The sequence below is a fragment of the Danio rerio genome, chromosome 17 (assembly GCF_049306965.1).
Source record: "Danio rerio strain Tuebingen ecotype United States chromosome 17, GRCz12tu, whole genome shotgun sequence".
NCBI classification, from domain to species: domain Eukaryota; kingdom Metazoa; phylum Chordata; class Actinopteri; order Cypriniformes; family Danionidae; genus Danio; species Danio rerio.
Genome location: NC_133192.1, coordinates 16,997,681 through 17,010,171, shown reverse-complemented (window position 1 = coordinate 17,010,171; position 12,491 = coordinate 16,997,681). Strand labels below are relative to the sequence as shown.

At 36.3% G+C, this 12,491-nt stretch overlaps 1 protein-coding gene and 1 long non-coding RNA gene across 3 annotated transcripts; one reads left to right on the top strand and one right to left on the bottom strand.

The window, feature by feature from the left end:
• The first annotated feature begins 4,444 nt into the window (after window positions 1-4,444).
• Window positions 4,445-10,250, top strand: gja10a (gap junction protein alpha 10 a). Of its 2 annotated transcripts, XM_021467222.3 has the most exons (3): window positions 4,445-5,181; window positions 5,379-6,776; window positions 7,749-10,250. In XM_021467222.3, the coding sequence occupies exons 2-3, from the start codon at window positions 5,400-5,402 to the stop codon at window positions 7,785-7,787; spliced, it is 1,416 nt and encodes a 471-aa protein (XP_021322897.2). In that variant the 5' UTR covers window positions 4,445-5,181; window positions 5,379-5,399; the 3' UTR covers window positions 7,788-10,250.
• LOC141378536 (uncharacterized) lies at window positions 8,266-11,781 on the bottom strand. The gene is made up of 2 exons (XR_012393294.1): window positions 10,891-11,781; window positions 8,266-10,663 (listed from the first exon to the last, which is right to left on the bottom strand). It is a non-coding gene; the product is annotated as an uncharacterized lncRNA (long non-coding RNA).
• Window positions 11,782-12,491: the final 710 nt, after the last annotated feature.

The following is a 12,491-nucleotide window of genomic DNA, read 5'->3' as shown; positions in this document are numbered from 1 at the left end:
GTGCTCCGTTTTCCCCCACAGTCCTAAGACATGCGGTACAGGTGAATTGGGTAGGCTAAATCATCCATAGTGTATGAGTGTGAATGAGTGTGTATAGACGTTTCTCAGAGATGGGTTGCGGCTGGAAGGGCATCCGCTGTGTGAAACATATGCTGGATAAGTTGGCAGTTCATTCTGCTGTGATGACCCCGGATTAATAAAGAGACTAAGCTGAAAAGAAAATGAATGAATGAATGAACATACCGTTCAAAGGTACATCATCCAAACGACAACCTTTGTCAGGCCCGTAGCCAGCCTATTAAAAGGGCTGGGTTTTCTTTTCTTCAAAGTGGACATTTTTGTAGCCATTCTCCTCAATTTCTATTAAATTATGAGGTTCAAATACAGCACTCATGACATTTTAAGCACTAATCTTTGCTGCATTAGCTTGTCGGATGGTGATCATAACCACACTTTTTGATAGAACAAAAATATTTCCCATAATTTTGTCAAAGTGCTTACTAAACCATACTATTTTCCCACAAAATGTTTATTTACGTAGAAATGTGCGTTTAAACTGTAAGCTATATGAAAAAAGAATAAAAATACTTAAAATACAAATGTATTATCGTGTATCATTAAAAAAAACTATTAGGAATCTGAAACGGTTTAAAAACCAACTAAAACATATTAAAAACTGTAGCTTGTAGGTAAATAAGAAAGTGGCCAGCTCATTTCCTTAGAGTTTGTAAATTTGATGAATTAAAGATTAAATTTGACTTAAAGCCTTCTTCTGTCGATTAGAAGATTTGTAATTGCTCTATGCTAAAGATGGTCCTGCGGTCAAGATCACAATCTGTCTTTTTATAGTCATTTTTTATGTATGGGGGTCTGATTCACAGAGCAAGCAGTGCGGAACCGAAGGAGAAACTTGATTTCTTGCTGTATACACAAATTAAACATGTTTTCAAACAATATAACATGTCTTAGCTACATTGTTCGTATGGCTCATTCATCCACGCCGATAGTACGTTAATCTGTAGCCTAAAGAGGTTTAGGCCTAAATTACCGTTATTGCGCTGCATAATTATGAAAGCAGTTTTGATATTTTTGTTTTTCAATCACTTTTAAAACATAAACAACAATGTGTTAGGTAGAATCGTGCGTCTTTCCTGAACGAATCATTAGCTTTAAACGAGTGTTCTAGTGTGTTTTCTCGCTTCAGGCCTGAGGTGCTCCGCAAACACGGTAATAAAGACACTTGACATCACGGGTCAGCACCTGCAGACTGCCAGTGCCGCTGAATCAAGCACCGAATCTGCTGAGTGAACCGCTTCAAATGAGTCAAGTTACTGAGAAGATTCAAAATGCAGTGAGCGACCATTTGCTGTCTGCTATCTAGCTCAAAAAAGCCAAAGCCTTTTCTCCTTTGAAATACAGACTATGGTAATATGTAGCAAACCCATAATCAATTTGGTACACCATGATTTAACGTTTGTTTGTTTTAGTTTATGCGACATTAACCCCTTGTAACCAGCAGGTGTCAGTGTGCTAGCCCATCTGACTAGCTCTTAAATTAACTAAAGGTGGATTAATCTAATCAAACTAATGTAGTAATCGTAGTAAGTGTAACGTTAATGGTATAAAAACGACAAACTATTTCCCAAATTGTCTAAGGTAGGCTTTTAATTGTATACTGGACTTCAAATTGCTAGCCATTTAACTTCTGTGTATTTTAACACATTGCAATAGTATAACCAACAGTTTTTATTTTTATTTTATTTGTTGTATATCCTCGCATCAAATTAAAAAAAGCGAATAAGACCAGTCGTGCGAGGCATTTGTAATGCAGAGTGTGTATGGGGCAGGACAGTAAATTTGAAGATGTTCTCTTTCTGGCTGTCCTCAGTCGCATTTTTTCTCCTTTTTCTAAAAGACTTGGTAACAACATAGTAGAGTTTTTCTTTTATTTCGACAAATGGGATTGTAAAAATGATTTGTTTATCCAGCTTAAGACAACTTTCGCTACTGAGAAACGTGTAAAGGTCCGAATCAAGCAGCTGGTTATTTTAGAGTGCGTTCGATATACGTCACAAGTATAATTCATTTCTCAGCTCTCATGGAAGCAGGTGAAATTCACGCTCGCTCCACTTCAAATCAGATTATCAAGAAGAAGGTATCACTTAAATGTATATTTTCACCTAGATAAACAATGATGAATGACTTATTTGTCTTTGGCAGACGGGAAACGTGGTAATGGTAGGCTTAGTGGGTCAGGCGTTTTGCAGGTAATGAAGACACAACAAGAAGATTGCTGGAGATACAGTATACTTGAAGAACAACTTATGAATCACTGGTGATCAACAACAATTGAGTACATATCTGTTCCCATTGCCAAAGACAACTAATAATAAGATAGATGTCCTTCCAATAGGAAGGGGGTGGTGGTGGGCATAGCTAGTTAGACAGATAGGTAGCCGGTAGATTGGCCCTATGTATGCAATTTGGCAGTTACTGTAGTACAGTACATAAATGCTCTTCCAAGATGAAGAGGATGATGGTAGGCATAGTTAGTTAAGCAGACAGGTAGCCATTAGGTATAGATAAGCTAATAGGTAGGTACAGTACATACAGTAGATGCCCTTCCCAGAGGAAGGGGGTGGTGGTGGGCATAGGTAGTAAAACAGATAGGTAGCCAGATAGATACGCAATTAGGTAGGTACAGTACATATATGCCCTTCCAAGATGAACGGGGTGGTGGTGGGAATAAAAAACAGACAAGACAGACAGACAGGTAGACCGACATCTATCTATGCCTCAGGATGTGGGCTTGACTGAAAAAAAATCAGTTCATATAAAATAAAACTGTTTTAAAATCCACCAAAGCATCCTTATTTTGTCATCACTATTGTAGTGTTGTGCATTTGGTTTCTTTACACTAACCAAAGAACCAGGTTATTTGCTCACCTTTACAGTACACTGTTTAATTACATTTCTCCATACCATTATATGTACAGTAAAGTTCCAATGCAAAACTTGTCAAAGGTTAGTTTTTGTTTGTCTTCATAATAAAAGCATGATCAAGAAGACCAGCAGAAGCACTTGTAATATTTTTGAATTAAGGAACCAAACCATGTGCGCAAACAGTGTTTTTAGTGATTACGCCTAAAGCAAAGAATGAATTCTTTTGTGACTGTAGGCTATTCTTATTCATTTATTTCCACAATAGCAACATCACCTTATTTTGCATTAATAAACAATTCATTTTAGCATATTTTATAAGCAGTAAAAACAATATGTACATGACCCAAATTCCAGAAATGTCAGAAAATAATATCATTTAGCACAGTCAATGTTTATATGGTTGTCAGTAGTGAAAATGTTTATTTTTTCATTCTAATTATCACTTTAAGGACATTTCTGATAACACCTGAAGGCTTCAGTATTATAGGTTTATAAACAATGGTAACCTTTGAATTTTATGTTAGCTGATGACATTGTTGCATGTTAATTGAAGTAAATCATCTGCTGAAGTTTACTGGTGAAACAGATATTCATGTACTATAAGAATGTGTATAGATACCACTGGCTGATTGAGCGGTATTGAACTTCATATCAGTCCTGTACATTGCTCTATAGGCTTTAAGTCTTTTATATCACTCTGTGTTCTATTTTTTCCCCTCGCATAATGAAATAAGTTCAGCTCTAATCAATAATTGATGTCAATTCATTTATTTGGCAAGCAGCCATATAACAAGTGGGCTAATGTACCACCATGTACTTATTATCACAATGGCGCAAGACTGTCAGGATTTATTTTAGCACCATAACCAGCTGAGGAGTGTAGGCTCAGCACTTATATAGTGTGTATGGCTATTTTTGGTCTTTTCCAGTTTAACCACGATTCCCCATAACCTGCATAGACTTCACTGTGCACAAATTGAACTCAATCAAGGCAATTAGATCCAATGAAGCACCCCAGAACAAAGACCAATAGATGGTTTTCTGCCGTTCGCTTGGTACCATATGAACTCATTATGTAATGCAACGTCCCTGATGTGACTTCTGGCATTTCAGTTCAAGCTTCTGCAAGGGAAAATCAAATCAATCTCCCATTGACTCTGTCAGCATGTGATGGAAAGCTAATTAAAGGCCCTGAGGGACGGCTGGTCATTTTATGAAGCATGTAGTGTGATCGGCGAGATGATCCAGTTGTGCAGTGCCTGAAAGGTTCGGGCAGGGACGAATCAGGATAACAAAATCACGTGCATGTGCTGATTGGTGGATTCACGGCTTGCCTCGTACCTCCTTGTTGTTTCAATTTAAAACCATGTTTCTTTTTTCATTTTTAAAATCAATTGCTATTGGATTCATAGGGTAAACGTGCAATGTTGTGCAAATATGCTTTTAATGAGATTTGTTGCACATAAAACCAGAAAAGAGACCATGCTAAACAAATCACTGCAGTATTGATGGATTGAGTTTAGGAGGGGGGGCCTGATGCAATCGAGTGCAAGGTCTTTCATTTGACATTGAGTGCTCGCAAACGTAAACAACATGGAAAGCTTCAGCACAAACTCGAACGGGAACACAAAGGAAAACAGTGAAATAGAGTTGATATATTTGGCATGCATCATTTTTGTGGCAGGTGCTGGGACAGTAATAAAAAGCACCTTTTGAAAACTCAGATGCACACTATGCTGTTAGCTGCAGTGAACTGGCCTGACTAATTGACCAGTGGTATAGATTATACATTAGATTAATGGTTAAATGGGCGAATATGCATGCTTAAAGTCCTGTGGTAGTTGTGTTCGGCTTTGGTTTGGCTTGCTTGAGAGCAGCATCGTAATATTTTGTGAGGCAGAATATTGTATATTGTGTATCGACTGCTTGAGGGACATTTGGTTGGTTGGCATCGCGGGCAACTTTTTATGTGTGTGGGGGTGCTGTTTTCAGCAATTGCTTGATAAGATCAGCCATGGGGCATTGTCCCGTCAGTTTCTGATCAATTTCTACATCCTGTGAACTCGCTGCATGAAACAACTGTGGGGAACATTCACTGTAGCCGACATTATGCGGAGAGACTGGCTGCGTTTTAATGTGCAAACTCCATGGCTGTAAAATGAGGGAATGATTTTCCTTGTTGGGGGAAACATGCTTGTTTATATACCAAGGAAACTAGAAAGCAAATCCCACTGAAATGTAAGTTCACTTTAGTTTGTTTTTTGGGGGAGAAAGTATTGATCAGCTTTGTGCAAAATTAAATAGTGTTGTGCATGTGTATGGCATTTTTACACACTTTTGTTTGCTTGTCAAATGCCTTATATATGATGACATAAACGCGTAAGAATGAAGCTAGAATCTTGACTAATCTTATATTTTTGTTGCCTTAAATGAAGCACTGACATGTGGCGGTGAAGATGGGGGACTGGAACTTGTTGGGGAGCATTTTAGAGGAGGTTCACATTCACTCCACCATCGTGGGTAAAATCTGGCTGACCATCCTGTTCATTTTCCGGATGTTGGTTCTTGGTGTTGCGGCAGAGGACGTTTGGGTGGACGAGCAGAGCGAGTTCGTCTGCAACACGGACCAGCCTGGATGCAAGAACGTCTGCTACGACCAGGCATTCCCAATATCGCTCATTCGCTTCTGGGTATTGCAGATCATTTTTGTTTCCTCGCCTTCGCTGGTGTACATGGGACATGCTCTGTACCAGCTAAGGTCTTTAGAGAAAGAACGGCACAGGAGGAAAATCCAGCTGCGAGCAGAGCTGGAAGAGACCGAGCCCCTCTTGGAGGAGCACAGAAAGTTGGAGAAGGAACTGAGGAGGTTGGAAGAGCAGAAGAAGATGAAGAAGGCTCCTCTAAGGGGCTCCTTGCTTCGTACATATATTATTCATATCCTCACCAGATCAGTGGTGGAAGTGGCGTTCATTGTCGGGCAGTATATCTTATATGGCATTGGACTGGATCCTTTGTACAAGTGTGAGAGGGTGCCTTGCCCGAACAGCGTGGACTGTTATGTTTCCAGGCCAACAGAGAAAACCATCTTCATGGTTTTCATGATCGTCATCGCAGGAGTTTCGTTGTTCCTGAACCTTTTGGAAATATCCCACTTGGGGGTGAGAAAGATTAAACAGACTCTGAGCGGACTGCAGTTTGTCGAGGAGGACAGTCTTTGCAAACCCAAGCATTCGACAATTCAGCAGCTCTGCGTGATGACGGAGTATTCGCCTCACAAAAACCCACAATTGAAAACGTTTATCCCGCAGGGACAAATGGACAAACATCTGTTCAGCTCTTCGAGCAATGATATTCTGCGGCACAACAGTTTAGCAGCGTCCACCCTACCGGTGTCCTGCATTACCCAGCAGCCTCGCCAAATGCGCCAGCCCAGCCAGGGAATGATTCATGAACTGCACTCCCAGGGGTCACTGAGGCTCCTGGAGGACCAGGAAAACCAGCATCCAGATAGCAGTAACTGCTCAGAAAGGGACATTAGGCCTTTTAACTCGGGCCATCCGGGTTCTGAGGGCCATACCGAGATACCAGCCTGCCTTCGCAATGCTCTGCACAGGCCCAGCCGCTTGGCGGACCTAGCAGATGATGCTATGGAGTCCTCCGAGAGCGACTTCTGTCCACCCAACAGGAAAGCCAGTTTCATGGTTCGGATGCCCTCTGAAAGCATGTCCGGCAGTCCGTCCTGTCCCTCCACCAGGAGTTCAGAGTCTGAGCTGGGATCCCTTAACGACCTGCCCATGAACCCACCACCAGGGGGAGGACGACGGATGTCTATGGCAAGTAGATGGAAATGATTTACAGCTATATTTATGCCTATAAATTTTTTTTTTTTTTAAAGTACTTTGACAATCTTTTATACATTTTAAAACAGAAAGGTGTTCTTCAACCTTCTAGAAATCCCCGCAAAGAAAACTGCCAACTACATAAACTAATATGTATTTATAGATATCAATAATAATATTTAATATATAGCTATAAAGATATTCAATTGATATTTAATATATGAGTTCTGTCAAACAATTCCTCATGTATAATCACACTGAAAAAGCGTGCTTGTGTGTGTATGTATATATATATATATATATATATATATATATATATATATATATATATATATGTGTGTGTGTGTGTGTTCGTGTGTATGTATATACAAAATTGTTTTGTACTGTTTTGTTTCTATTTATGCGTGTGTATCACATATACATAATAAATATTTAACACACACACACACACACACACACACACACACACACACATATATATTATGTCAAACTAAGCTTTTATTTTGAATGTGATTAATTTTTGGCTAGCACTAGTGTTTACATAATAGTATGTTTGATATCTATATAAATAAACAAAAAAATACTGAAATACACAAAGCTAAAATATTTTAATAAGTAATAAATTGTTATTAATATAACAAATATACATAAAAACATATATATTATCAAACCGAGCTTTTATTTTGGACGCGATTAATCACAATAAATTTTTGCCCAGCACCAGTATTTACATAAGAAACATGTACACTGCATATCTTTAATGTCTATATAAATACACGTTTAAATATTAAAATGCGTAATAAATTGTCACTAATATAACAAATATACATAAATACCTAAATTTATATTTTTAGTTTTACTTGTGAATATTAAATACAAATTAAATTTGATCATCAATATTTATATCAGTAATGGTAATTTTTTCACTTTTTTTTCTGGTACTAATTTGCATTTTTTTTTTTACAGAGCGTATTCTTGGATATCTCTTCCATCATGAAAAAGTGAAAGAGAAAGGGCTGAAGGACAGCAGGAATGTAACAGGCCGTTCATGAGCAGAAATGAATGGAGATATCAGCGACAAAGGATTTAGCTCTGATCTGCTCTGCTTGGAAAGCAATGGTTCAATGCAGCTTTATTGCGGTCTAAGTAGTGCGGTTTTGTACTGTTGATTTGTTTTTATTATAAGCACCTTAATTTACCAGCAAAGCATGGTGTACAGCATTTCCATGTCGAATTATGGAAGCCAAAAGACATCTGTGCACATTTCTAAAAGCTTCAGACCTTCAGACGGCTGGCAAAAAAAAGAGAACATTTTTAAATCATTTAGCTTACATCCATAAAATGTGATGCAAGCTGAGTCTTACATCAAATTACCAAGAAAATAAAAAAAAGTTTTCTTATTTCCACAAGTGTTTGTGTTTGAATTGAGAGTGAATGCAAATTTCACAGTCCTCAGAGCAAATGATGCAAAACGCATCCAATCTGCATAAAACATGCGTAGCAATTTATTTCATATCCTAGTAGACAAATTCAATGCGGACACATTCGAGAATGTAACAAATACAGATTATCAACATTGAGGTCACAGATTAACAAAAGGAAGCAAAAGAATCCCACAAATAACTATAAACAGAATATATTTACAATACATACAAAATCTACATCAAAGAAGCGATTGTAAAAGTCTATTAAAAAAGGTTGTAAACCAGTTGTGCTACAGACCTTGTCCAAGACGAGAGGTATATCGATATAACAGGTAGATCTGTGAATGTCCAAACTCTCTTTACTGCATGTAAACTGCTAATGAATATTCATATTTGCCCTTATCGCAAGATTCATATCACAACTGTTGCGCATCATATAACGAAAGGCATGACAGCTTATCCAAATCCTCAAGAGGTCGAGAGAATAAAAAAGTCTGAACATTTATCCAAAAAGTCCAGAATAATACCAAAAAACATCCTCAAAACAGACCTTCAGTGGTTCAATCAGAATATAACTGCTACAAAAATACTTTTGTGCGAACATGAAACAAAAGTACTGAATTTGTTCAACATTGTCTTCTCTTCAGTGTCAGTATATTGATCACGTTTACATGTCAAACTTTTTTTCACATTTGAAGTCTACAATATGTCAATGCATAGTGCTCTTGTAAATGTGAATGTGCACCCTTTACTGACACTGAGGAGAAGAAGCTGTTAAATGAAGTCCTTATTTTTGTTTTATGAGCATCTAAAAGAGTTATTGTAGCCTGATTGTGTTCAGATTGAACAAATGAAGGCAGCATCTGGTCCGTTTAAGGATTTTACTTGGTGTTTTTCCATACCTTTCAATGTCATTAAATTACATTAGCATGTAAACTGCTAATGAATATTCATATTTGCCCATATCACAAGATTCATTTCACAACTGTGGCACATCATTTATCAAAAGGCATTACAGCTTATCCAAATCCTCAAGAGGTCGATAGAATAAAAAAAGTCAGAATATTTATTCAAAAAGTCAAGAACAATACCAAAAAGCATCCTTAAAACAGACCTTATGCCTTCAGTGGTTCAAACAGAATATAACAAAGCTACGAAAATACTTTTGTGCGCACATAAAACCAAAATAACAACCTTATTCAACATTGTCCTCTCTTCAGTGTGAGTTTGTTGCGCAAGTGTACCTGTTGCACTGTTTCACATTCGGAGTCAACGTCAATGCATAGTGCTCTCGTAAATGTGAATGTGCGCCCTATACTGACACTGTGGAAAAGTAACAGTTAAATAGAGTCCTTATTTTTGTTTTATATGCACATAAAAGGGTTATTGTAGCTTGATAAGGTTCAGGATGAACAAATGGAGGCAGCATGTGGTCTGTTGAAGGATTGTTTTCTTGGTATTTTTCCATATCTTTCAATATCATTACATTACATTAGCATGTAAACTGCTAATGAATATTCGTGTTTGCCCTTATCACAAGATTCATATCACAACTGTGGTGCGCCATATAACAAAAGGCATGACAGCTTATCCAAATCCTCAAGAGGTCAAGAGAATAAAAGTCAGAATATGCACAGATTTCTGAAGAATTTGTAAACATGATTTAAATTCTTTACAGTCAGTAATGTAAGAGTCGTTGTTTGCGGTGCACAAATGAACCAACATGAATAAACAAAAAACTCTGTTAATTAACAATTTCCGGATTTTGTGATTCACGGGTGTTTTTGGTTTATTTACACTTCCGAGTTGCATTATGGTACTTTTATCTCTGCTCTGTTGACTTTTGATGTTGAAAATTCAACTTAGCAGTTTAACACAGTGAATTTTATTGACATTTTAATCGTAAAACAAAAAAGTACTGGCAGTTTATTGCCTGCTTTTGGTACCATGGTGTACAACACTTATCACTTCAAACTCTTCAAAATGTTAATAAAGTATAAATAGCATTCAAAAGCATAAATAATCAGAAAACAATCCATGAATCAAAAAAAAAAGAAAAGAAAAACTGTTCATTTAAGATTATTTTTTTACAAGGTAACTGTTTTTTTTTCTTACTTTTTATGGATTTATTTATCCGTCACAGACTTAAGAACAGAATCCCCAAAAGTTTGATAGAAAAAACATTTTAAAAATGCTTTAATCAAGACACTGAAGTCATGCAGTTCACATTATTTTGAATTAAATAGACAAAATTAAACAATTAAAAGCACTGTGATCCTACAGACGCGAGTTGCAAAAATAAACACAAATAAAACACAGCACTTTTAAGGCATAAATTTTCATCCAATGTCAGTAAATCAAACATCTAACACTGCCATCAGACTACAAACTGAACTGAGAACGCTTACAGGTGAAACTATTAGTACACTCTTAGAAATAAAGGTACGCGAGCTGTCACTGGGGTGATGCCTTTTGAAAAGGTACACATTTGTACTTAAAGGGTTCATATTGGCACCTCAAAAGTATATATTAGTACCTAAAAATTTAGGAGCAACACTTTTGTACTTTTTAGGTACTCATATGTACCCTTGAGGTATTAATATGGACCTTTTAGGTACAAATTTGTACCTTTTGAAAAGGTACAACTCCAGTGACAGCTCGCGTACCTTTATTCCTGAGTGTACAGAAACTAGGAGTGGAGTGTGGGTAAGTGCACAAACAATTTAAAGGGTTAATACACACAAAAAATGAAAATGACATTATTAAAAACTCACCTTCATTTTGTGGCAAAACCCCGAGAACTTTCTTCATCTTCAGAACACAAATGAAGATATTTTAGATGAAATCTAAGAGCTCTTTTTTCCTCCATTTACAGCAGCATACAAACACATCTTTAAAACAGACCATATTACGTCAGTGGCTTAACCAGAATATAATCAAACCACGAAAATACTTTTGTGCGCACATAAAACAAAAATAATCACTGTTTTCAACAATGTCTTCTCTTCAGTGTCAGTATATTGCGCACATTCAAACCTTGTTTCACATTCAGTCTATATCAATGCATTGTTCTCTTGTGAATAAAGAAAATAAAGTCCTTTTTTTTGTTTTATGAGCACACAAAAAGGTTATTGTAGCCTGATAATGTCCAGTTTGAACAAATCAAAGCAGCATCTGGTCTGTTTAAAGATTTTTTTAAATAAAATTCCTCTCTTTAGTGTCAGTCTATTGCACACGTTTACAATTCACACTTTGTTTCACATTCAGAGTTTACGTCAATGCATAGTGCTCTCGTTTATGTGAATGTGCGCAATATACAGACACTGCGGAGAAGAAACTGTTAAATAAAGTTATTATTTTTGTTTTATGAAAAGTGTTATTGTAGGATTTTTTTGGGTATTTTTCTATTTCTTGGAGTGTCTCAAAATAATGACCTTGTCTTCATTGTCTTCTCTTTAGTGTCAACATATTGCACACGTTTACTTGTCGTACTTTGTTTCACAATCGGGTCTACGTCAATGCATAGTGCACTATTAAAATGTGAATGTGCGCAATATGAAAGGCAACATTTGGTCTGTTTGAGAATGTTTATATATGTATATATATATATATATATATATATATATATATATATATATATATATATATATATATATATATATATACACATATATACATATATACATATATATATATATATATATATATATATATATATATATATATATATATATATATATATATATATATATATATATATATATATATTTAAATGTCTCATACCTTTGCTCTCTATGGAGGATGAGGAAGCTCTCAAATTTCACCTAAAATATCTCAAGTTGTTTTATGTAGAAAAGCAAAGGTCTTTTGAATGACACGAGTGTAATTTATAACAATTTAAATTTTTGGGTGAACTAACCCTTTAAAAATTCCCCAAAAATAAATATCTCAAACATAAGAAAGAAAAATAATATATATCTACCACAATGATTTTTTAAAGGAGTAAAAGGATAATGTGCATACTGTCCTGACGGAATCAAATCAGTTGGGAGAGGTCACAATTTGAGCTGCCAACATGAGTGAATTCACTAAAGTTTGCATATCTGATCGATCATTTAACAGTCTAGAAAACTGAGCATGAGAGAGAGAAAACAAATCTGTGGAAAATGTAAAAAATACTTGAGGGGACAATCATATTAGCAGCTAATCGTCAATATTGATGAAACTGCTTTATGATTTATGACCGCTATTTTCTCTGATCAGATGTTCATTTTTCTATGCTGAC

Bases quoted from the DNA above. Each gene is read 5' to 3' on its own strand.
- gja10a (XM_021467222.3), top strand. From the start codon at position 5,400: ATGGGGGACTGGAACTTGTTGGGGAGCATTTTAGAGGAGGTTCACATT. The intron at 6,777-7,748 runs GCAAGTAGATGG...TTTTTTTTACAG, and splicing joins GAGGACGACGGATGTCTATG to AGCGTATTCTTGGATATCTC.